General features: G+C 52.7%; 2 protein-coding genes across 12 annotated transcripts in view; both read right to left on the minus strand.

Annotated features, from left to right (window-relative positions):
• Nucleotides 1–6,447: 6,447 nt before the first annotated feature.
• FEZF2 (FEZ family zinc finger 2) lies at nt 6,448–9,971 on the minus strand. The gene is made up of 5 exons (XM_054640260.2): nt 9,471–9,971; nt 8,282–9,123; nt 8,055–8,189; nt 7,831–7,963; nt 6,448–7,404 (listed from the first exon to the last, which is right to left on the minus strand). Exons 2-5 carry the CDS (start codon nt 9,065–9,067, stop codon nt 7,148–7,150), a joined length of 1,311 nt encoding a protein of 436 aa, XP_054496235.1. The 5' UTR covers nt 9,068–9,123; nt 9,471–9,971; the 3' UTR covers nt 6,448–7,147.
• Nucleotides 9,972–20,502: 10,531 nt separating this feature from the next.
• Nucleotides 20,503–23,362, minus strand: part of CADPS (calcium dependent secretion activator) — a 206,436-nt gene continuing 203,576 nt past the window's right edge. For all 11 annotated transcript variants that reach the window (XM_077184356.1, XM_077184358.1, XM_077184357.1 and 8 more), the window contains one exon: nt 20,503–21,838. In XM_077184356.1, coding sequence (XP_077040471.1) covers nt 21,659–21,838 — 180 coding nt within the window. In that variant the 3' untranslated portion in view covers nt 20,503–21,658. The remainder of the gene's footprint in view (nt 21,839–23,362) is intronic.

Consider the following 23,362-nt stretch of genomic DNA (forward strand, 5'->3'; position numbering starts at 1 on the left):
GATGTAGATACAGATACTCAAACCCTTGCTAAGGAAACAGGTGGGGGAAAATGGTTCTTTAGTACATCCTCCTGCTGTGTGAAACTCTTTGTCTTTGCTATAAATAGGGTGATTTAATTTGGGAATTTGCTACTCCTTTTAAACACAGTTAAAACAGCTCTTGAAAATGCGCTAAGCTGTACCCGCTGTGTTTGTAGCCTTCCAGTTGTAGCTTTTACATTTGGCTTACTTTGAATACGTGTGTTTTTAACGCATACGGATAGAAAGTATGCTCACTTCTTCCCATAAGTTTTATCGCTGTGATGATAATCTTAAAAATAAATGTGTGGTGTTCTTTCCCCTCACTCTCAGTCGTATCACCTACCAGAAAAGCCTAATAAGCAACAAAATAGTGTGAGACAGTATTTACATCACACTTTTGAAACAGATTCAAGCAGAACCAGCTGCTATAAGATTATTTTACAAATCTATTGTAAATTAATAAAAGGGAAAAATTGCCTTCCTTTAGGTAAATTACAGTCTCCTTTACTAATTACCGTAGCTTGAAGCCGCAGTAAATAAGTACCTGCCTCACTGCGGTGAATGGGAAATGAGAAATGTAATTTTGGTAACCAGACTTGCCTTTCTTTACCCATTTAGTTCGTATGTGTTCCAATAGCTTCATTCACGGAGCTCTGAGTGTTGCTCAATAAAAGCTTCCGGAGGATAATGTGTTCAAAGTGAAGCACATGCCGGCAGCTTTGTTCAGCGCCGCCGAACCTGCGCGCTGCGCTCCGCGGCCGCGCTCGCCCCGCGCCCCTCCGCTGCGGGCTCTGCCCGAGGGGCAGCGCTGCTTCCAGCCGGGAAAACGCCGAGCCAAGCGGCTGTGGGAAAGGGAGAAAGGAGGGGATAAAAAGCCCCGAACGAACCAAAGACCGTTTGCCGGTGTTTGCCCGGTTGGAAGCGCGCTCGCTGCGCGCGGGGGAGGACAGGAGGTGCCGGGCGGTCCGAGCGGGGCGCGGGCGCTGCGGGAGCGGTGCGCTGGGAGAGGGAACGGGGAGCGCATTGTGTCTGCGTCCTCCCTCACTCAACGGCGCCGAGACTCCCAGGAAAGCTCTGGGCAGCGGGTTTGATTCCTTGGAAACGCTCGTAATACTAATGTTAAGGGTAAAAAACGTATCCCTAAATCCCTGGGAAAAAGGCTCGTCTATGTGACCCAAAGTGTCGCGGTCCCCAGACAACTGGAATCTGTGTTTAGAGGATGCTTAAACTACTGCAGCCGCTTTGCTCTATTTCTCGGACGTTTCTTTGTATTAAGTTTCCGGGTACACTTGTCTTTTTCCTCTATAATTAGCTTTCTTTTGCTGGATTCATTGATAGATACGATAATCCAGTGTTGGTAATATCTCAATTCATTAACATAATGAATCAGAAGGGAGAGGCTGATAATAAATCAGAAAGCTTCTATTTATGTGAAATATCTTGGCAACTGGCAGCAGTGAGAAGGCAGTAGAAGGAGTATCAGACGGTTAACGGGACCTCGGCAGCGGCTGCAGGAGGTCTCAGGTGCTCTCTGCGGTTTCAGCGCCTGAGCCCTGCACAGGACAATCGTGTCCATTGCAGTGGCGCTGATGTGGGAAAATACCTGGCTCCCGTGGCCTCGGTCTCCCAGGTGGTTCAAAGCGCCATCCCCGTTGTGTTTGGGCTCCCGGCCGCCCTGCGGGCTGGGACGGGGGATTCCACTGCCCCCCGTTTGTGGCACTGCCCGCGGGCTGGGGCGGCCCGCAAGGGGCCGGGGATGCTCCGAGAGGCTCGGCGAGGAGCCGGGAGAGGAGAAGTGGGTCCAGCGAGGTCCCCACTCCTTGTCCCATCGGCTGGGAGCACTTCTGCCCCCGGATCAGATCTCTTTTAAAGTTTGTTATCAGCCTGCTTCTTCTGCCAACGCAGAAGACGGCAAAGATGCAAATACTTGTAGAAGTCAAGTTTTGTGATGTTTCGGGCTTATACACCCAGAATTCTGGGAGCGGACTTCTTCTGTGATCTGTGTCTACAGCGTTTTGTCCCCATTTGGGACAAAAAGGTGCTTCGGTGACTAAACACGCTCTTACCGGAGTCACTTTAAAGCAGAGTTTAAGATCACTGGTGACTTGAAGCACCCGCACTGAACTGCTGCTTGTGCTCCTGGGGAGCACGCCCGAGGTTCCCTGAGGGCTGAGCCACATGGCCCAGCTGCGGCTTCAACACCTTATGAGGAGAAGCAGCCCGTGAAACAGAGAGCACAGAACTCTAAATGTACCCTTTTCCTTTTTCTTTGTTTTTTTTTTTTTTTTTTTAATTTTTAATTGAGGGCACGTGTTGCCCGTAATTCAATCAATTAAGCAATTGCAGTAAATCAATGAGATAAATACAAATAACACGAGGCTACGGCTTTGAGCTAGGCAGGGTTAGCGATAAGAGTGAGCTGGGGGTGGGGTTAAAAGCTGGGGCAGCGTCATTTGGAGAATCAGGGTGTGTGGTGGAAACCAGCTAGTAAGGGAATTTCCCCCTCTCCCTTACGTATCTTCTCTGAGGTGCTGTGGTGACGGTGTTGGCCAGCACAGCACCGAACCTGTGACAGGGCTGCTGGGAAGGTGGAGGGTGACTGGTTAGGACTGGTTAGGGCAAAGCTGGCCGTGGTGTGGGGTCTGAATGCAGGAATCCTCAGGAGAGGATGGCCATGGGGTGCCTGGCCGGCCATGGGGTCGCTCCAGGATGGCAGTCCAAGGGATGGGTGCCTTTCCCTGCCGGTGGCTCCTTGTGCCTGCCCAGCCCCAGAAGGGACACCCGCCCCATCTGCATGAGGTTCTCAAGGGGTCTAAGGTAGCCGGGCAGGGAGCCTGTAGCCCTCGCTGTGGCCGCTGTCGGTCCTGGCTGGAGGGAATGCCTCCGCTGGGATCCGCCGTGCCGGCTTTTCCCTCAGGTGCCGGGCAGCCGCCCCTGGAGCCTCAGTCTCCCCACAGAACTCAGCTGTGGATGGCAATGCAGCCCCGGCTGTCTGGGGGTACCCAGGGTATAAATTTGAAGGAGCTAGAGGGGACCTGAGGAGAGAGGCGTGAGGAGGTGTCGGGGGAGTGGGCAGGAGCCACACCATGAGGGGCTGGGGAAGGAGCACAAGGGCTGGCAGCAAGAGCCTAAAGAACAGAAGTGCCCTGATCGCAACCCTAGGAGGGTGAGGCCCATGAAACCCGTCCGTAGAGGGGACCCTCGTGGATGGCACGCAGGGGTGGGCTGGCACCGTCGAGGCCCAGCAGGCTTACTTAAAAATCATGCAAATACTTCCGTAAAACGGCTTAAAGAGGCAGAAGGACAAGTCCTACGGGCACCTGGGCGTCCTGGGGGACACGGCGGTTTGAGAAAGGCATGCGTCAATTTAGCCCTGGTGTTGACTTAAGCGAAAGTGCTAAGCCATTCCTAAACCTAAGTCAATACAGACTTAAGCCAAAATTGTTATTAACGAGCTCTAATCTGATTTAAGAGCCTCCGAGCGAGCCGTGTCTACAGGACGCGCGTTGCCTTGCGCCGCGCTCCGCGGTGCCCGGTCCGGGGGGGGCCGCAGCGGGAGGGGTCGGGCCGATGCAGCCCCGGGGAGGAAGGAGGAAGGCGGGTATCGGGGAGAGCCGGGCCGCCGTGATTTGGGCTGGCCGGTGATCTCCCTCCGCCGGATAACTTCTTAAAACTGTACCCAGCTCGGCTGCTCTGGGGCGGTTCGGGTCTGTGCGAGCGCCTCGGGCCGGGGCTGCCGGGCCCCCTCTGCCGTGCCCGCCCGGGGTAGTGCCGAGCGCCAGCAGCTCCGCTCGCTCCGAGAGGGACATGCCAGTGCATTTCTTCCCCTGTCCCAATGGGGCAGTTGAGCCCTCCACTCCACCCCTCACTGGGGGCCTTTCTTTTCTTCCCCACCAGCTTTGAGCAGCGCTGTTTCAGATTGGCCTTTTTATGTTTGATATAAAGAATAGTTGTTGGCCAATTCCATCTTTTCATCGCTGCTCTCCAGGCCCGGGTCCAAGCGGCTTGTCAGATGCTCATTAACTCCCCCTTTGGCTCTTTCCAGTGTGTCTCCTAAGCTCATTGTGCCAAGAACTAGCGCTTCTTTCTTTTTACATGGCTCCCTTTCTCTGCTCCATCAGGGAGACAAATTACTTTCCAAAAGGGATCGCCAGGGATGGTTTAATGAGAATTTCTCCAGCGCTGGCCGTGGAAATCAATGTAGTTAACATTCGGTGCACTTAATTGGACTTTTCTCTTCTGCCTCCTTCAAAAAAACTCTGAAGCTATCCTGTTAATCTCTCATTTGTAATCAATTGTGTTGACTAAACAAAAGTCTAGGTCGTCCTTTCTTCCTGTCCCAGACAATCCTTTGTTGCCTCTAAATGCCTCATTCTTGAGTGCTCCTGGTCGTGTAGATGGGTCCGATTTTTGACAGTTCATTATTGCGCTTTTGTCCATTTAATCTCCCTCGCTGTGTTTTGCATGTGCATGCCTTAATGAGCTCCGTTGGCAATTAACATGTTTCTAGCAGCAAACTGGTTGCTCAGACGTTTGGAGAGCGGAGTGCAGGGAAAAGGGCAACGCAGCTGCCTGTAGGTTGGTCGCTTCCCGGTGCCCGGCGCGGTGCCGGGACGCACCTGGGAGCCGCCCGGTGCCGGGGGAGCGCCGGGCCGGGCCGGGCGGGCCGAGGGGGAAGCACGGAGGCGCTGGCACGTCGCTCTCTGCTCAGAGGCACCTCTAACCCTCCCCCCGAGGCACCGGCACCGCTCAATCTGTTGTGTGCGCGGCTGCGGCGCCGGGAAAGGGGTTTTTGTGCGGGTTTTGTGTTATTGAGGCTTGCTGGCAAGAGTGCCGAAGTGTGAGCAGTCGTGGACAGCAGAAACATCTTGTGAGGGAGAAGATAATTGGAGTCTCTGGCGTGTGTGTGTCTGACAGAGCCGCCCCTCCCCCGCGATCTGCGGCTTGTGTGTGCCGGGATCCGGGCGAGAGCCGGGGGGGGTCCGGGGCCGGCCGGTGGCGAGCGCGGTGCCGCGGCCCCTTCCCGGAGCGTCCGAGATCGGGGCAAGCCGGAGCGACAGCGGGTCCGGGGAGGGCTGCCCGGCGCCCCCCAGGAGGGGCCAGGTGACCGAGCCCACCGGCGGCGGCGGACACGGCGCTCCGGGTGCCCCCGAGATGCCCTCAGCCGTGACGGGGATGCCGCCTCCCCCCAGACGGCTCTGTCAACAACGCCGCTTTTTATAAAAATGCGATAAGAACGCACTTCCTTAATTCCCTCCCTGGGAGCGGGTTTCGCGCTGCTCTCGCCCATCAGGAGAGCTGAGGAAGCAGCCTGCGCGCTGTCTGTGGGGCCCGCAGCCGCGCCTGGCTCCCGCTTTCGGCTCCCGGCTGGCAGCCCAGACCTCTCCCCGGCGCCCGAGGTGCCGAGAGAGCGGCGCTTCCCCCGGACCTGGCAGCGGCACCGGCTCCGTGGGCGCCTCTCGGGATGCGCGCGCCCCGCTCCCGTCCTCCGGGACCTCGTCCTGCCGCGGCCGCCCCCGGCACGGTGTCCTCAGGGAGAGAGGGGTCCCTCCCGCTGTCCCCGGCCCGTGGGTTGTCCCGCCCCGTCTGTCGCGGCGGCGGGAGAGCCGGGCTCGGCTCCCGCCTGCCGGGGATTCAGCCGCAGCCCCTTCACTTGCGGGACCGCTTCCCCCTGACAGGGTTTCCGGAGAGGTGACGGGGTTTGCATTTTTTTTTTTTTTCCTTTTTAAAATTTTCCCTTTAATCTAAAACTCTCCCAATTTTTTTTAACAAATTCTGTTACGCTCTTTCCCCGCTGCCAGGATCACTGGACATTCTTTTTCGCCCCTCAAACCGTCAAAACGCTATTTCAGACACTAGAAAATGCAAACCCCGAGAAACTCTAAAATCGCCCCGTCTCTACAGCGGGAGCGCGGGGCCCGGAGCCCCGGCCCCAGCCCCCAGCCCTCTCCTTGGAGAACATCGCAGCCTAATAATGAATCCAGAAACCCGGAGCGAGGGGTTGACTCCCGTTCCTGCGCTCGGCGGCGAGCTGTGCTCGTCCTCGCCTCCCTCTATTTAACCACTCAATTAAGCGGAGGAAGGTGAGCTCCCCATTACGCCGTCCCCAGGCATTTCAGTGCCTCTCTCGTTCCCCTCTTCATTGGCAAACCCGGCCCGAGCAGCACGCACACGCCCGGCCTCCTCGATCTCCTTTCTCCGCTAGAATAATATTGTTCCTAACGACGTGGCCGGAATAGACACTTGCGTATTAAAAGTGAGGGAGGGGGGGAGATGAGAAGGGAATATTTAGTGTAATCCAAGTGCTTGATTATCCATATTCTGATCACAAAGAGTTTCTGAGGCCTGCTGGGAGTGATTAGATTAATGTAATGCGGTTTGAAGGGTCTGTGTTTTCTCTCTTAATTTGGGTCATTACTCGGAAAGCAAGCGTGAGATCATTTTATCTGCATGCAAGGAAAGATAGTCATTCAGGAGCGGTTTAAACACGCCGTAATGAACCGACCCCGAAAAGCGGCGCTGGGAAACTCCGAGCCGCCCTTCGCGCTGCCGGTCGGGGCCGCGCAGCCCCGCCGGGGGTCCTGCAAGGGCTCTGACCCCGTTCCGGGGGGCGGCAGCAGCCCTCTGAAGCCGCCCGGCTCCCTCCCGCCCTCCTTTTGCTCCTCTGGTGCCCGCGGCGCTCAGCGGGCCCCGGAGCGGCAGGGCCCGGCTCCGCAAGCCGCGCTCGCACGGGGGGACAGCGCCGTGCATCCCGCTCCCCGCTCGGGCCGGGGCCCAGGTGGGAAATGAGACACCTGCGAAGGGCCGGTTTATTGTCCCGTGATAGATATAGATATAGATATATTCCTCACTTATTCGAGCGTACATTTAAAATGGAGATTTACAGACACGTATAAAGAGCGCTGTCCTGGCGCCGGGCGGGGGGCGGCCAGCCCGGCCCGTCCTGGCCCGCTCCGGCGGCGCAGCGCGCCGTTAAATAAGATTCCTCTTATATACAACTGCGGCTCGGGGTCGCTTGCTACCGGCGGCTGAGCTCGCTGGGAAAAGGACAGAGAAGCGAAGGCTGGTTTGGATAAATAGTGCTGGCCTGGTTGAGCAGGTCCGAGTGTGGCGGCGCGCCGGGCCCTTAGCTCTGCCCGCTGCGCCCAGGGTCCCGCGGCGGAGGAGCGCTGGAGACGCTGTCGTGCAACTTTCGGACGTGCTTCTTTAAATCAAAGTTTCTGCAAAATCCTTTCCCGCAAGTGACACACGTAAAGGGCTTCTTGTCATTGTGGGTGTGCATGTGGAAAGTCAAGTTATAGATCTGGTGGAAGGCTTTGTTGCAAATGGTGCACTTGTACTGCTTCTCTCCGCTGTGGGTCAGCTTGTGGTTCTTGTAGTTGCCTGCGAAAGAGGAAAAAGATGGAAAAGGGAGTTACCCGAGGGTGCCCGGGCAGCACGGTGCACAGGTAAGGGGGGCTTTAGGAAGTGTCTCTACCCGCACCCCCGTCCCACTTGTCAAACTCGGTCCTCGTCAGCGCGGAGCAGCGCGCAACTGGCACGGCACAAATGAGAGGCAGGGTCAGCCCGGTGACCCGCGGCAAACGGAGGGCTCTGGATTAGGACCAAGGCCCGGCACCTTTCATTTAAAAAGCATTTAGGGGGAACCGTCAGCACTGCCCGGCGATGCGGCCCAGCTTAGAGGGAAAGTAATTGGGAGCGGCGGCGGATCTGCCCGCGCCCCTCGCTTTCCCCAGCCGGGCAGGGCTCGCCGCGTTTAATCCCCGCTAATGATGGGCGAGGGCCCCGGCGCGTCCCGGCTCAGCTCACCTTTCTGGTGGAAGCCCTTGCCGCAGAACTCGCAGACGAAGGGCTTGTAGCCGGCGTGGATGCGGATGTGGGTGTTGAGCGTGGAGCTCCTGTTGAACGCCTTTCCGCACTGGTTGCACTTGTGGGGTTTCTCCTGCACCGGGGTGCGAGAGGCCCGTCAGTGGGGGCTGCGCGGAGAGCAGGGGCGGCCGCCGCCTCCCGCAACCCGGCCGCCCCCCACCTACCTGGGTGTGGATGATTTTGTGCCGGCACAGGGTGCTGGCCTGGCGGAAGCCCTTCCCGCAGACCTTGCAGACGAAAGGCCGGGCCCCCGTGTGCACCGGCATGTGGCGGGTGAGGTTGTAGTGCGCGTTGAACACCTGCGGGGAAGCGCCGGGAAGGCGAGGTCAGGCACGGCCCCGCCGCCGCCGCCGCCCCCGGTTCCCCCACCCGATGCCGGCGCCCCCCTTACCTTGCCGCAGACCTCGCAGGTAAAGTTTTTGGGCTTGCCCTCCGCCGCCCCGCCGCCGCCGCCCCCCATCTTGGCGTGGCCCTTGGGGGGGCCGCCGCGCTCCGCCGCCGCCGCCTCCTTCATCACCTGGTCCAGGTGTCCCGGCAGCCGCTCCTTGTGGGCGAAGGGAGGCGGCGGCGGCAGCTTCTCGGCCGCCAGCCCCGCCAGCTTGGCGTTCTCCAGCAGGAAAAGCTTCTGGTGGGCCGAGAGCCCCCCCGGCGACGGGGCGCCCAGCAGGCCGGCCGGGAAGAGCTGTCCGTGCAGGAGGTCGGCCGGGTGGTACGCGGCGTCCAGGTAGTTGAAGTAGTAGAGGGAGCGAGGGGCGGCCGGAACGGCCCCTGCCTGGTGGATGACCTGCGGCTTGATGAGCCGGCCGCTGGGCTGGCCCAGGGCGAGCTCTGCCTTGCAGCACACGCCGCAGTTGGCTTTGCAGAGCCCCGCACCGCCCCGCAGGCTGCTCTTCCACAGCTCCGAGTAGTTGAGAGTCTTGGAGGGCAGCTCGTAGCCCAGAGGCGGGATGGGGATCACGCAGGGCAGGGGCGAGCACAGGCTCAGCGGCTTCTTGCCTGGCTCCGGCCCCGGCCCGCCGTGCCGCTCCTCGAAGGCCGGCTTGGGCTCCGACGTCTTTGCCATGATCCGCTCGATGGAGAAGGCCAGGGTCTTGGAGGGGTTAGCGGTGGCGGCTCTGCCGTCGTGCCGGGGGCAGGAGGAAGGCATGACCGTCTCCAGCGACCCCGGGCTCGCCATGTCGCTCCGCCGTGCGGGAACTTGGTGTGAGCAGCGACTCGCTCCCGCGCTCGGCTCTGCATTCCAGAAAAGCCAGGAGACAAATCAATTTAATAAGCACCTTGTTCTCCCCCCACCCCACCCCCCACCGGCACCCCCTCCCTATTTACATTCAAATGAACATATTCAAGAACAATGGCACGTAGGGTACCAGATTACTGCTCATTAAGCGGAACACGCTAAAGTAACATGCAAGCTAGACCTTGTTAGTATTAAAAAAAAAAAAAAAGGAAAGAAAAAGAAAAACCTTCCCCAGCCCGATGCCACCCAGCCGAGCCCCAGCGATGGCCACGGTCCGGGAAATGCGGGAGCAGGGACGGGGGGCACGGCGAGGGGCGGCGGGGCTCGCCTTGGGACCACTTACCTTTGCCCAGCTCCGGCGAGACTCATCCAAGCAGCGCAGCGTGGCCACAGTCACATTTTGATAGCAAACATCTTCCTGAGCGTCAGATCACGGTCTCGAACATTTAAAGCTGACATCATATGAAGTCACTTTGAGCAGAATGACATGGGGATGCCACCATGGATCTTCCCCAAGCCGAGGCGCCGGGCTGGAGCGCGGTGGGTTGGGGCAGAGAGAGGAAGACGAGCCCCCCCCTCTCCACGCACAATTTCCTTCCAGTTTAAGACGCACAAATCGCTCGTGTGCGAGCTGGGTTTTTCCTCTCTCTCTCCCTTCTTAAAAAGCAACTTGCAAAGCAGAGGAATCGTTTTGCATGTGGCAAATTAGAAGGCAAGTGCGATTCACAAGTTGGGTGGAAAAGAGTGCTCCAGTTCTTGCTGGGGTTAGAAGAGCCACTCCGAATGAGCGTGAGGATTTTTTTTTCTTCTTCTTCCTTTTTTTTTTTTTTTAAGAAGGGGGAGAATGATTTTTTTTTTTTCTAAAGCAACTACCACGCAACCATGCTCGAGTTATTTTGGCAACCCATCTGCAATCAGCTCCGTTGCAACCGAGCTGGAAGATAATTAATAAATTGTCACTTATCTGCGAGCCTCTCCAGCATGTATAAATTAATAGCCAACCCATTAATTAGGACAGTGTATTAATGTTAATTAAACTAAGTTTAATTCCAGCCCTCTCCCCTCTCAGGGTAACTGGTGATTAGCCTTAAATAAATGCGGAGGGAGTCGTGTCCAGGACTCGAATTCGCTGCTGAAAAAAAAATTTAAAAAATAATAATAAAAAAGACCCGTGTTCAGCAAAGGGAAGTTGTGCAAGTTGTCACCCCCTAAAGGTGTCCGCTGCCCCGGGGGGCACCCGGCGACTCTCCCTTGCCCTTGTAGCCCTTGTCCTGCCCCCCCATCACTCCCCCCAGCACTTTCTTCTTCCCCCTTTCCCCCCCGCCCCCCCAAATAGGCGACGCTACATTATAGCGCCTGGATGCCGGGGTTTCTTTCCTTCCTCTCTCTAATTAAAACACCGTGATGCGGGAGGGGAGGATTTGCAGAAACCTCAGATGCGAGGACGCGGTAATTGAGAGAGTCCCGCGTACACCTGTTTGGGGGGGCCCGGCTGCAGGGCAGCACCCCCCGGGCTCTGATTAGCCGCCCCGTCCCTCGCCGGGGCTATTCAGCCGAACCAATTTTCCCCCGGCGATTCAGGGCGCTCAATTCTCTTTCACTTGTAGCCACTATAGCGCTGCGTGGAACCTGGTTTTGTGTGTTTCTAAAATAAAGGGGAGGATTATCCGGGGGAGAGGGGGGGAGCGAAGGGTTTAGATTGAGCCTGGCCAGAGGTAAAGCAAGCAATGAAAAGGCCCCTATATATATATATTTTTCCCCCTCCCTCGCGCGTCTAAGAAAGTTTAGAGGAATTCGGGGGTTTTGTGCGGCGCTGACAAAGCCGCGCCTCCTCTCCCCGCCGGGACAGCTCGCCGGCGGCTGTTTGCAGACAGGCTTTTTCACCTGCGAACCACAACACGCTCCAGAAACAAACTTTAAAAGCGGCGGCCGTCCCGGGCTGCCTGCGGGCGGAGGGGAGCGCCCAGTCCCGGGGGTTCACCCCGCCTGGAGCATCCATCAGGTGCTGGCGCCCGCCCAGCGCTGCCCGCCCGGAGCTGCCGGGTCAGCGTGCGGGGGAGCGATGGAACCGTCCCGCTCCCGGGGGAGAGGCTGGGACGGGACCGCGGGGAACCGCAGGAGCCGTGCCCGCTGTCTGGGCTGCGGGAGAGCCCGGCTGAGCCCCGGGCGGGCACGCTGCACCCGAGCCGCCGTGCCCGCCCAGCCCGCGCCTCCTCCGGGCAGCGGGAGCGGGCAGGCGGCGGCTGCGCTGGGCTGGACTCCGCTCACTGCCGGGGCTCGCGGCTTTAGCGAAGTATTTAATTAGCCTCCACAAACTTCTTTTCCTCGCCTGCAGATTATACTGAGTGGAGGGTTGGGAACTATTTTACACCTTGCCACTCACATGTTAATTAATCTCTATCTAACCCTAATTGCAGTTTATTCAAGCACCGCTCAAACAGCTCACCCACACAATAAACACTGGGGCTGCTTTTATCCATATTACTCCCCGCTCACACGTTGAGTAATTAACTCCAGTACCAACTAATAGTGCAAACAAATATTTTCTGTAAACGAGATGATTTCGGGCAGGATAAAAGAAGGGCTGCGGAGCCGGGACCGGGAGCTGGCTGCCAGCTTCCCCGAGCCGCCCTCGTCCTTGCCGGGGTGTTTGCTGAGCCGGGTCTCTCCCTCTTTCCCTCCTTCCCTGGCCAAGGGGGCAGCTGGCGGCTCGCTGCTGTGCACCCACCGCCCTGCTCGGGGCAGCGGGTCCCGCAGGCCCCGGGGCTCCTGGGGGCGAGGAGAGGCAGGGGGGCCCTCGCCGAGCCCCGGGGCTGCCTCCTTCCCGCATCCCGAGGCCGGGTACCGGCTCGGGCCGTGCCGCTGCCTCCCGGCCAGCTCCAAACCGGGTGCCGCACGCCTCACGCATCAGGGCGTTGAGATCCCAGCTAAGACCCGGGCATCAGAGCTCAGTATTTTAATTGAAATCGCAGGTTTAGGCACAGCTGGAGGCCGTCTCTATCGATTCGACTTCTGCTGTTCCGGCGAGCATATTACAACTGACTGACTTTGAGACAGCTGCCCCGGCCCCGCCGCCTGCCCAGCACCGAGCCCGAGCCCCGGTGCTCCCGGAGAGCCGGGCGGGAGGGCTGGGGTGGCTCTGGGGGGGCCCAGCGGCCCAGCCCGGCTTTGGGGGGCAGCAGCCTCTGCACGTCGGGCGCGCAGCGGGCTCCGGGCTCGGCCCCGCGTCCCGCCTCTCCCGTGGAGGCAGCTCTCCCGTGGGGTTTTAATCCTTTACCCCCGACATTTGGAGGGAGAAATGGTTTGCGGATTTTTCCCAAGAAGGCGCACGCCGCAAAGACGTTCCCATTGCGGACGCGATCGCTCCTGCGGTTATTTTTACGCCGCTGCCTCCCCAGAAAAACGAGTGCGGTGCCCGGGCGGGCCGGGCCGGGCCCGTGCGGGACACGCGGGGTCACCCGGGGCTCCTCCAGCGCCCGCTGCCCTCGGGGGTCCCGTCCGCGCCCGGCAGCCCCAGCCCCAAACCCTCCCCGGCCGCTGACATCGAAAACCGGCGGGGGTTCCCCTTTCTCTCATCCACAGCCAGCCCCGCTCCGTGAGCGGCTCCCGGGGACTGTCCCGGGTCGGTCCCGGGCGGGCGGGAGCGCAGGGCCCCGCAGGCTCGGCCCGGCTCCCGCGTCCGTCGGGCCGCCTCCGCCCAGGCAGTCGGCACTGGGCATTTCTGGTCCACTGGAAGATAACTTAGGATCCTCCTAGTTATTTAACTTGGCAGCTGCTTAAACTCTGCAGTGGAAGCTGCCGAAAGTTATTAGCATTATGCTTCAATCTCCCCGAAATGGTGGCTTTGATTTCCATGCTGCTTTGCTTTTTATAGGTATTTTTCTAAATACTTTTTTGCCCAATTCTTTTCCCTATTATTTTTTACTAGAAGGTGACGGACTGCCGGGTGAGCCCCCGGCCCGGGCAATTTGGATGGGGCTGTCTTTGTGAGCCGGAGTGGGGGAACAGCTCTTCCTGCGGCTTTGCCGCTTTGTGCGAGGGTGCGCCCGAGGGGCCCAGGGTTGGGCTGCAGAAGGTCTGGGCTGCGGTGCCGCCCGGCCCTGGCCCCACCGCGCTGCATTTGGGTTTGTCTCCGTGCAAGGCAGCGATTGCGACCTCGAAGGGTCAGCCCAGGGATGGTCCCAAGGTGTTTGGCCGCAAGTGAGTTTGCAGTGGTCAGAGACTGGACAAAATAATGAGCAACGAACAGAGAAGTCAGGGTAGCGAAGTTTGGGGCGGAGGTGAAGTGAGGGTTGTTATCCATGTGAATCTGTCAGGTTATTCTATTGAAACTTCGATACTTGGTCCAAGGGACCAGTGCCCCTGCAGCTCTGTGTGCCTCAGTCCCCGCGGGCAGTCCCTCCCATTCTGCAGAACCCACAGCATCATTGGGGGTGACCCTGCTTCCCTATCACCCAGCAGACACTGCCACACTGGGGCAGGAATGGTGCCTGGCAAGGCCACCTTGGATGGGGCAGTGGCTTTGAGACCCTCCCAAGGTATTTTTTCATTCCTTTTATTGAGTTATGGACGTTATTGCCTGACTATAGGCAGATAATTTTATTTTATATTTTTAGATTTTTTTTTTAATTGGGGACCTAAGTTTTTGGAGCACTGTAGAGGTTCCAGAGGAAGTGTGGTTGGTGGGATGTTGGAAGCAAACTGGCTGAGTCCTTGCATGGCTGTACTGGTCTATATTGTCAGTGATGGCAGGAGTAACATCGACATTTTCAACCTGAATCCAATTTTAAAAGCTGGTATCTGACCTGCTTCTAAAACCGTTTGCAATCTAGTCCCACTGCAAAGCAACCGGCAGGGCACCGTGGCAGGAGCTGCACAGAGTGCCTCGATGGCAATCAAATGGGCTTATGTAATTCTAAAAATGGCAACTCCTTACTTGCCACATCTCTTTCTGTCTGTGCGGAGAGTCCTGCAGAGCTGCCAAACAGAAGCAATTGAATGAACTCTTTTCCCGGCTCATTCCTCCTTCCGCAGCTCGGAGAAAGTGAGCCAGAGCCTATTCTAGTTTGCCTGTCAACAGGAATGGTAACTAACGGCTCGATCCCAGCCAGGCTTTATGCCCCAAAAACGCTGCCTGCCTGCCTGAGAGGAGCAGAGAGAGACATCCTGAGGGAAATCGAGTTCCTGGTGTGAGACTGGTCTAGCCCGGGAGGCAGGTGAGGAGTCCTTGGAATCCACACCATGTCCAAAGCCAACCTGTCCAGTAAAGCAAGGAGGAAATTGTTGAAAGGGTGAGCTGCTCTTCTCCATCTTCATTGTCAGAAATAGTCATCCTTCGCATTGCAGTAATGGAGCAATGCTGCCTTTCGTTTCTGAACACTGAAACTGAAAGATGTTCCTTCCTAATGTTTTGAAATGTTGTACTTATTTTTTTTTTTTTGACGGAGTGGGAGCTTTTAAGTTTTTCTGGGTTTGTAGGGGTTTTTTCCCCTTATTTTCTATTTAGGAGAAAAGGTGGGAGGAAGTAGAGAAGGAGAATATAATGGGGGGATGGCCTTGTTCTCACTTTCCTACTGAAAACGTTTCAGGAAAAGGAACAAAAAACAGTGAAAATGGGTAGAAGCCCACTTCAGTTTCATGTTCCTATTCCTTCCTTTTTTTTTGCTTGGAAGAAGGAAGGCCAAAAAAGTAAGTGGGACAAACTCCACGTGTTTTGAATTATTCTCCCCTTAATGAGATAGAATAACATCTCATTTTCAAAATTACTTCCTTTTTAAATGAAGAAAATCAAACAGAGAAAGAATCCTTCCAAAACCAATCTTTCCACTGTCATTTTGCCACTCACTCCTCACTCAGTGCTGTCCGGTCTTTCTGGTTTTGCCACACCAGGTTGTCTGAGGTTTGTATTTGCCATTTTTTGAAGTGTTGTCACAGATGTTCTTACCCGCTGCACAGCTGGACTCCATGGGCTGCGTGGTGTGGAGGTGGCAGTGGGTGGCAGCACCTTGTCCCCTTCCCCTGGGGAGGGTGGGACCGGCTGGACTGCAGCATCCCTGTCCCTCATGGTGGCTAAGGCAGAGGGAGCCTGGCAAGGCTCCCAGATTGACAAGTGAAAGTGTTGCTGTGCTGCTTGGGCACAAGAAATGGGTTGATTCATGAAGACATGATCTAGAAAAGCCACTAAAAATCCCCCCAACAATGAGAACCCAGACTAAAAAAACCAGACCTCATTACTGGAGGAAAAAACTTCAGTGCACAACCCAAGTATTTCCTGAATGTTCAAGAACACCCACAAATTATGTAAAAATAGATGAGAATTTATTTATTTGATTTAATTATGAGCCTAGATTGTGATTTTTGGGGTGGGGCTGGAGATAGTGATATTGAAAAAACAGTTGTGCAAAAAGCCAGGGCAAGTCATCAGCCCTGGGGCACAGAGGAGCTGCTTCAGCTCTTCCTCACAAAACACAGAGCACTGCAGAACCCACCAGGAGCTCTCAGAATTCTTGGGTGTGGAGGGTCTCACCAGGGTAGCTGTTTCTCCATGGAGCTCTAGGCCTTTGGTCCCACAGTCTGTGGATGAGGCTGGTGCTCCATGGCCATGGCCAGTTTGTGCTGGAGGGACTGGCTCATTAATCCCTGCTTATACACCAAGCACATGATCAAGGGTGGATCTGTCATGGTGAGCATTAGCTGCCCTGGTGGGTCACCCTTCCCATCCCCATTGGCTGACTCCCAGAGCTGCTGAACATGGCTATGGAAGATGTTCCTGGCCCTGCTGTGAGGGTCTGCATGGGCTTGGAGGCTGCCACGTCTCTGCCTCTGACGTAAAACCAAACCCTCAATCTTTCCCTGTTTAGCTGGATAGAAAAATACCTTTCCTGTTACCAGAGTTCATCACCACCACATTCACCACCAGTCTTTGAGCTATTTATCTCCTCCTACCTCCCTTCCAGTGCGTGCTTCTCCTCTCCAGCTGACAGCCTGGGACAGCCCCGACATCAGCTGCTGGTGGAGCTCTCTGTGCAGAAAGCCAGTCCTAAACGGGGTGGCCTTTGCTCCCCCCAGCTGTCATATCCTCCAGGATCTGCAACAAGTCCTGATTTTACAGACCCCATCTTGACAGTCCCCAATCTGATCTGACCACCTGGTTTGTTTTTGAATCGAGCACTTGAGTCATAACATTTCTGTTTATTTCAACAACTGTATTCCTTGCATAGGAAATGAGCCAAGATGGTCTAAGGCGGGGATAGCAAAGCATGTCATGGCTGTAATTACTTTTGCTCTCCCAATATAAAATTTTACAGTATAATCAAAACCTTATTTTCGTAGCACTGGACTCTGTTATTGACTTAATCTTCTTAAGTGCTCCTATTATTCCAGTGATTTCATCGTTGTATGTTGATTTTAATCTTTTGATCTCCATATTAGCTACTGCCTGCAACTAATTTGTTGCTCAGTGTTTTTCTTTGTTTTGACCTGTGAGGCATTTTCCTCATGGCACACAACTCTGCTGGCAGATTGCATATAATCTCTGCACTTTTTTTCTCCCATATTTTGCATAGTTACAACAAATGCGGATTTATGACTCGAAATGGAATATGTATCTTTCAGAAAGGCTGAGGAAAATATCACTTCAGGTTTAGCTTGAAAGCCTAAACTTGTTTGATTAAAGGAAATAGAATGGAATACAGCTCACCAGAGAGAGGTGTCACACAGGCTTTTTTTAGTCCAGCAGGTTCATGATGGGTGAAAACTGCAATAATTATATTATATGCAGTCAGGATCGAAGAGTTCTGAAAGCAGTGCTAGACCTAAGATGAAGAGGGCTGGGTTTTGTGAATGGCTCAAAGGACTCTCCCAGCCAAGCTTGGTTTGATACAACAGTGGCTTTGTTGAATCCTGGCAACATGGAACAGGTTTTTGAACAAATACTGGTGATGGAAGTGCAGAGTTCTCAACTTCCCAGCCAAAGTGCAGAGGTTGACATAGAGCTCAGCTGCATTTTGGTTGCCCATTAAACAGCAGCTTTTCCCTTTGGAAGTTGATGGTTTAACCTGTGCTGATTTGTCATGTGCTTTGTTTGCATTAGATTTTTCTTTTAAAGCTTAGAGAAATAATTTTTGCCTTAGGTTTGCTGTGACTTTTTAAAAAAGAACACAGCCTGAATGTTGGCAAAATCATCTTTGCTTTGTTGCATGCCTGTTTATGCTTCTGAACACAAATTGTCTTCTAATATTTTTGACGTTTTGGTCACTAGAAAGGCAGAAAAGCAATTTCTAAGATGCCTATGGGCCAGAAGACATGCATTACAGCAGAGGGGAAAGAATCTGTTAGTTGGTGAAATATAAAACAAATTGGATGAACAGCTGCTGACACTTGTCAGTCAAATAGTTGATAGCATTTTCAGTCTCCATGCCACATGCTTTAAGTAAGTCTGTCAAAAAAAGGATATTTTCGCTGGACTTCCCTGTAAATATGAGAGAAGTTTTGGCCTGATCTATCATTTAAAATTTTGCTGGCAGAAGAATGAAATTTTCCTCTTTTCCCAAAACTGATTGACATAACTGCACAGGCAGATTCTTCATCTAGGTGCAGTTGTACTGGCACCAAGTCCTTTGACTGCTGGGGCTCGTTCCATCACAGCAATGGGCTGAAGTGAACCAGCAGTACATCATCTTCACATTCCTCAGCCACCTGTGCCAGTGCTACATCTATCATTTCTTACAGGTGCTGCCCAAGGTGTAGCTTTGCTCTGCAGGAGCTGAGCCCTGTCCAGACTGTAGTCTGTGGCCAGGAGGGATTCAAACCCAGGAGGGATTTGAACCCAGATTGATATTTTTCAGGCGAAACCAAACCATTTGTATTTGACATTTCTTCACGGTTGACCCAGGGTGGCTCTTCCCACTCCTGGTACCCAGCACTCATTCAGGGGAGGGTTGGGCTGCCAGCACAGCCTGGCCCCGTGCAGGGTTAAAGGCAGTGGGGATCAGGGGCAGTGCACTCCTTTGCTCAGCCACAGGCTGCAGGCTGTGGAGTGGGAGGTTCAATCCTGCTTTGCAGCAATGCTGTAAGATCTTCTCCCTGCTTACACTAAAGTACATAATCTTAAAGCTCATCTTTTGGGTCCAAATGCCTTAAAAATAGTGAGTTGGCTAATGCTTCCCTCTTCTGTGGTCAAGCCTCAGGACTGTGGAATTTCTGGGGTGCTTTTTTGGGGTTTGAGGTCACAAAAAGCTGTCACAGGCCACAGGGTCACTGCTCATGACAGAGGCACTCAGCTGAGGGTGTCCAATCGCTGCTGCTTTAGGGAGGTACCGACGCGTGCTAGCAATGCACAGCCAGGGAGCATCTCCTCAAGGCTGCACCCACACTCTCTCATTCAAAAAACTGAGCAGGGCTCACTATTTTGAAAGGTGGCAGGTGGAAGTGGGCTGTGTTTTTACCCAATAAATATTTTGTGTTTAAAAAAAAAAAAAAAAAAAAAAAAAAGAGAGACATTTCCAGAGCAGAATCAAGCTGTTTCTCCAGCTCTGCTCTGCCTGACTGCCAGCAGAGCTATAAATTTCCATGTCCTTCAGTGCTCTTTGCTACCAGCCTGGTGACCACCCCAGTAAGGCTTTCCTAGGGCTTCTTCTTGGAGCTGTTGTCCTTCACAAAAGGCATCGAAGGGAGAGGATAAAGAGGGCATGAACTCACGTGTGCAGCAGTATTTCTGTGGGTCTCAAGTGGGTCTCAACCCCCTAGAAAGAAAGGACCCAGGTGGTGCTTGCAGTTTGTTCCTTACTTTAAATCTTGTGAGACTTGCTCTATCAGGGAAATCCTGGGAGGGCTTCAGGGTGGGATTGAAGGCTCCAAGCATAATGAGGTCAAGGAATTGATATTTTTTGTGTGCATGCCAGTGACAGACCTGCATAGGCATCTGAACTGGTTTTAATAGACTGAGTATGACTTAAACACTCAATTACTACCCCAGCTCCTCCAAGGACTCAGGGCCAAGTAGTTGCCCTATAAAGGTGGGTAAGAGAGGGAAAAGCTTCCTGTGTCTGTGGTCACAAAGCCAAATTCCTGCCTAAGTCCTCAGAAGTAGCTTTTTCTGGCAATGCTTCCCTCTACCAGCAGCACAGAGCAAGACAAGTATCAAGTCTGCTGGGCTACAGTCAGGGCTCAAAATTAGTCTATCCTGGTGCATCAGATGGCTCCTCAACACGTAAATGGTGCTAAATGTGCACATCCACCACCCACTCCCGAAGTGAAGCCCCTGCTAATGCCCCTGTTCCAAGGGGGTGGTGCTCCCAGGACACCTGGGAAAGGTGGATGCTGAAGGTGTGGGGTGTGGCCATCCAGGTGGGGCTGCACAGCACCTCCACAGCAGATGCTAAACTGACACAGAGGGAAGGGACCCAAAAATCCTGCACTGCAGGTGAATATGCTCCAGGCTTCCAGCCCAGCCCAGGACTCAACACCCTCTTCACAGGCAGTTCCAGAGGTCCCAATCTCCTCCCATATGTCCAGGGTGGGTCTCATGTTTTTGGGCTCTGGAATATGGTTTAATTGTTCATTATGTCAGGAAGGCTCATCCAGGTAGGACGTTTTTCCATTTGCCCATCTTTTATTTGTGAGGGATTTGTCCTGGTTCCCAGGCTGGCCACAGGGTGTGTTTGGGGGTAAAGCTCACCAGTTCTTCTGCTGCTCTCTCAAATGACTGAGACCTGGGCTAGCAGGAACCAGTTCTGGTGTTCTAGCAGGAATCATGCTAGATTTTTGCTAGATTTTTCCCTCTGATGGGAGGGAGGGAGGGACTGCAAAACCTCTCAGAAACTATGAGTCTAACAGAGGATCACAGAATGGATTGGGTTGGAAAGGACCTTAAAGATGATCTACTTCTAACCCCCCTCCATGGGCAGGGACACCTTCCACTAGACCAGGTTGCTCAGAGCCCCTGACCTTGAACATTTTCAGAGATGGGGTATCCATGACCTCCCTGGGCAGCCAGTTCAAGTGTGCTCCCATTAAACATGTCTTTTTTCCATCAAACCAGACTTTTATTTAATTTCAGCTCAGGGTTTGCCTCTGCCCTGCTGCACTAAGACTGCTTTGGGAGAAGTTAAAATTCAAACTGAGGCCTTTGAAGCAGGGTAAGTGTTGGGTAAGGCTAATGGCCAAATAATAACAGGGGCTGAACCAGAGCAGACATCAATTAGATGTCAAGGGACAAATCACAGGACACAGAGTGCAGATAATGGTGGAGACAGCTGTGGTGGTCATAGCAGAAATGCTCTTGTACCTGGGGAACAGACAGTGTGCCCCCAATCCTGGCCTTTGGGAGCAAATCAGGAAACCATCTTCTTAATTAATAAACTAAAGAACACCCATGAGAAAAGAAAATGCCTTTATTCTGTGAGGTTGGGGCTCTTACATCTCAGCTTAGTTTGGTTTTTTTTTCTAAGGCAGACATAAAAAGACTCCATAATTTATTATTAGGACATCTGAATAGTTATTTATTGAGAAGCCACAGTTCTCACACTTTTACAACTGTCGGCTTGTATAAGGCAAAAAAAGCAAGATGGATCACTATTTTACACAGAAAGTAAAAGCTCTGGAGAAGGAACTGATGGACATGCAGTTACTGGTCAAAATGCAATGTACATGACATATATAAAAACCATTGTGAAACAGAGGAATTGTAAATTATGGTTACAATCTACCGAAATAAATATTCAATATATTATTATAAACACATTTGTAGAGTCTAAGATTGTAATTAAAGTTGTCTTTGTACATACACGGTTATTTGAAATTTAAACAAAAATGTAACATTTAGAGGAGCAAACGTCAACATAAAACAACTGCTTTGGACTTGTAATGTGGCATGATATATCCATAATGATAGGATTAATCTGGTGTGGCAATTAGAATGACTAATCCTCTGGGATGTAGTCTCTATGGAGTTAACTGCATATTGAAGGGAAGAGCCTGGGACTTTAACAAGGATGCAGAATGATTCAAACGGCTGTCTGGGTTTGTTTGTTTTCTGGTTTTTAAATGAACAGAGAGAGAACAAAAAAATCATTTGTAATTGCCTGGTTTTTCTTTTAAAAACAAAGCTGTTTTTTTTTTTTAATTAATTTTAAGCAGTTGGCATCCACAGAAGAGAAAGAAATGAAAGGACTCGAGTCACTCATCTTCACAACAATTTACCATCAATGTATATACAGTACATTAATGAAGCATTGTTTAAACTTTAATAACAGGGACACACCTAGGATGTTTTCTATGTAGTTTTTCCATTAACAGTATTAAACAATGGTGCTCCATATTGCTTATGAACATATAGATATGAAATTAGGAAACCGATGAGTCAAAGAGAGGTGCTAATCTTATTACCACACAGCTAACATGGCATTTGTATTGGTAAACTTCTCATGGGCATTTAGAGCTGACATAAAAATTCCTAATGTGGCTAACTGAGTTACAGACGAGGTACATGCACGGATACCAGGCGACCCCCAGCCGCTGCTCCAGCTGCCCCTAGTCATCCTCCTCATCCTCCTCATCGCTGTCCTTCATGGTGATGCCCTGGAGGCCCCCGCCCTCGCTGACCGACGCCGTGGCCTCCTCCACTGTCAGCCGGTTCCGGATGGTCTCGTAGGTTTTGCTGTTCAAGGTGGAGTCCAGCACGCCTTGCAATCGGAAATCTCGGTATGTTTTCTACAGCACACACAGGGAGAGGTCAGGGCCAACACCAGCACCCCTGCAGGAGTCAGCCTGTGCCCCTGTGCTGGGGGTTTGGGGCCACTAATGGGAGAGGCTGGGATACCAGGGAAATCCCAGCCCTGGGGACGTTTTGCATTGCCTGGGAAGCGCAGAGGCCACAGGAGCATCTCTGCTGGCCACTACACCCTCCCTTAGGGTGCCTTGGGCAACAAATTACAGCTCTGGGACTCCAGCCCTGCCTTTGTGGGCTGGGCTGGGCAGCTTCAAAGCAGCTCAAGGGAGCTTTGCGTAGGGTGGGCTGGTGTCTAAAAAGGCATCGAAGCAATATAAGGGCTCTGCTCCAACTGACTTCCCTGGCTCCTGGATGTGTTCATCCTGCCTCTAATGTCAGTTATTTCTCTTCAAGCAGCAGGATGCTTATCCCCTGTACCCACAGACATGATTACACATTCCTGGAATGCTCCATATTAAACAATCCTACCTACAGTATAGGGATTAAATAAACTAAGTCCAGGATACTGGACGAAATTATTGAGGTATGAATATAAGCATGGGCACATGTTTCTTAAATCTCCCTTTTTCACCTCAATCTGGAATTGTATTTCCATGGTTCCTATACTTCTCTTGTTATTACAATTAATATCTCTTATTTGAATTTATGCTTAAAACTTTCTCAACTCTGTAAGATAAACCCCTGTTCTCGTTGTTCATTTAATTCTGCTTTGTGCTCTGCATAGAAACTATTTACTGTTCTGCTATTTCAGAAAGTCCTTGGGTTTGTTATAGCTGCTTCTGAATGTAATATTGGTATAAATAAAGCGCAAGGAAAAAAAACTTTCCTCAGCTAGCTGACAAGTAGGAATAATCTGTCTGTGCCTGTTGTTTTCAGTTATGAAAAGCACATTTAATACATTTCAGTTTTAATTTATTCATCCCTTCAATGTGTTCACTGCACACAAGACCATAAACATTATAAAATACTAGACCAAAAAGCATTAGATAGAACCTAAAATGATCAAAAATATATTTACCCCCTTCTGTGATCTTATTATTTCATGTAAACCACTGTGATTTCACACTGAAATAATTATCATTAGTCCAAGGCACACACACACACAGATATACACATACACGTGCACTTAAAGAAAAAAAATGCTACTTTCAGGGTATGTTATCTCACCTTTGTGATCTCTTAGAGCTGATTATATACATCCATTGTAAAAGAAACAACTTCAATTAACTATGAGAACAATCTCATTTGCATTCTGACAATAATCACGAGCCATAGCTGGGCTTAAATGTTTCTAGCAAAACAGTGTTAAAAACTTTTGGGTTGATTTAACCCATTTTAACACCAGAGCTCACAGGTGTGATCAGTGAATTTGTGATCAGTGAATTTGTCCACAAAAAAGGCTAATTTTGGTGCACTTACTTTACAGCAAATAGCAAGAGAGTTTGGTTTTTGTTTTTAATGCAAGAAGTTAATTTGTTCTTATTTGCACACCTGTATTTTACATC

This window comes from Agelaius phoeniceus, chromosome 11 (genome assembly GCF_051311805.1).
Source record: "Agelaius phoeniceus isolate bAgePho1 chromosome 11, bAgePho1.hap1, whole genome shotgun sequence".
Classification (NCBI taxonomy): domain Eukaryota; kingdom Metazoa; phylum Chordata; class Aves; order Passeriformes; family Icteridae; genus Agelaius; species Agelaius phoeniceus.

Bases quoted from the DNA above. Each gene is read 5' to 3' on its own strand.
- FEZF2 (XM_054640260.2), bottom strand. From the start codon at position 9,067: ATGGCGAGCCCGGGGTCGCTGGAGACGGTCATGCCTTCCTCCTGCCCC. The intron at 8,190-8,281 runs GTAAGGGGGGCG...GCTTCCCCGCAG, and splicing joins CCTGCGAGGTCTGCGGCAAG to GTGTTCAACGCGCACTACAA. The intron at 7,405-7,830 runs GTGAGCTGAGCC...CCTCTTTCGCAG, and splicing joins CAAGGGCTTCCACCAGAAAG to GCAACTACAAGAACCACAAG.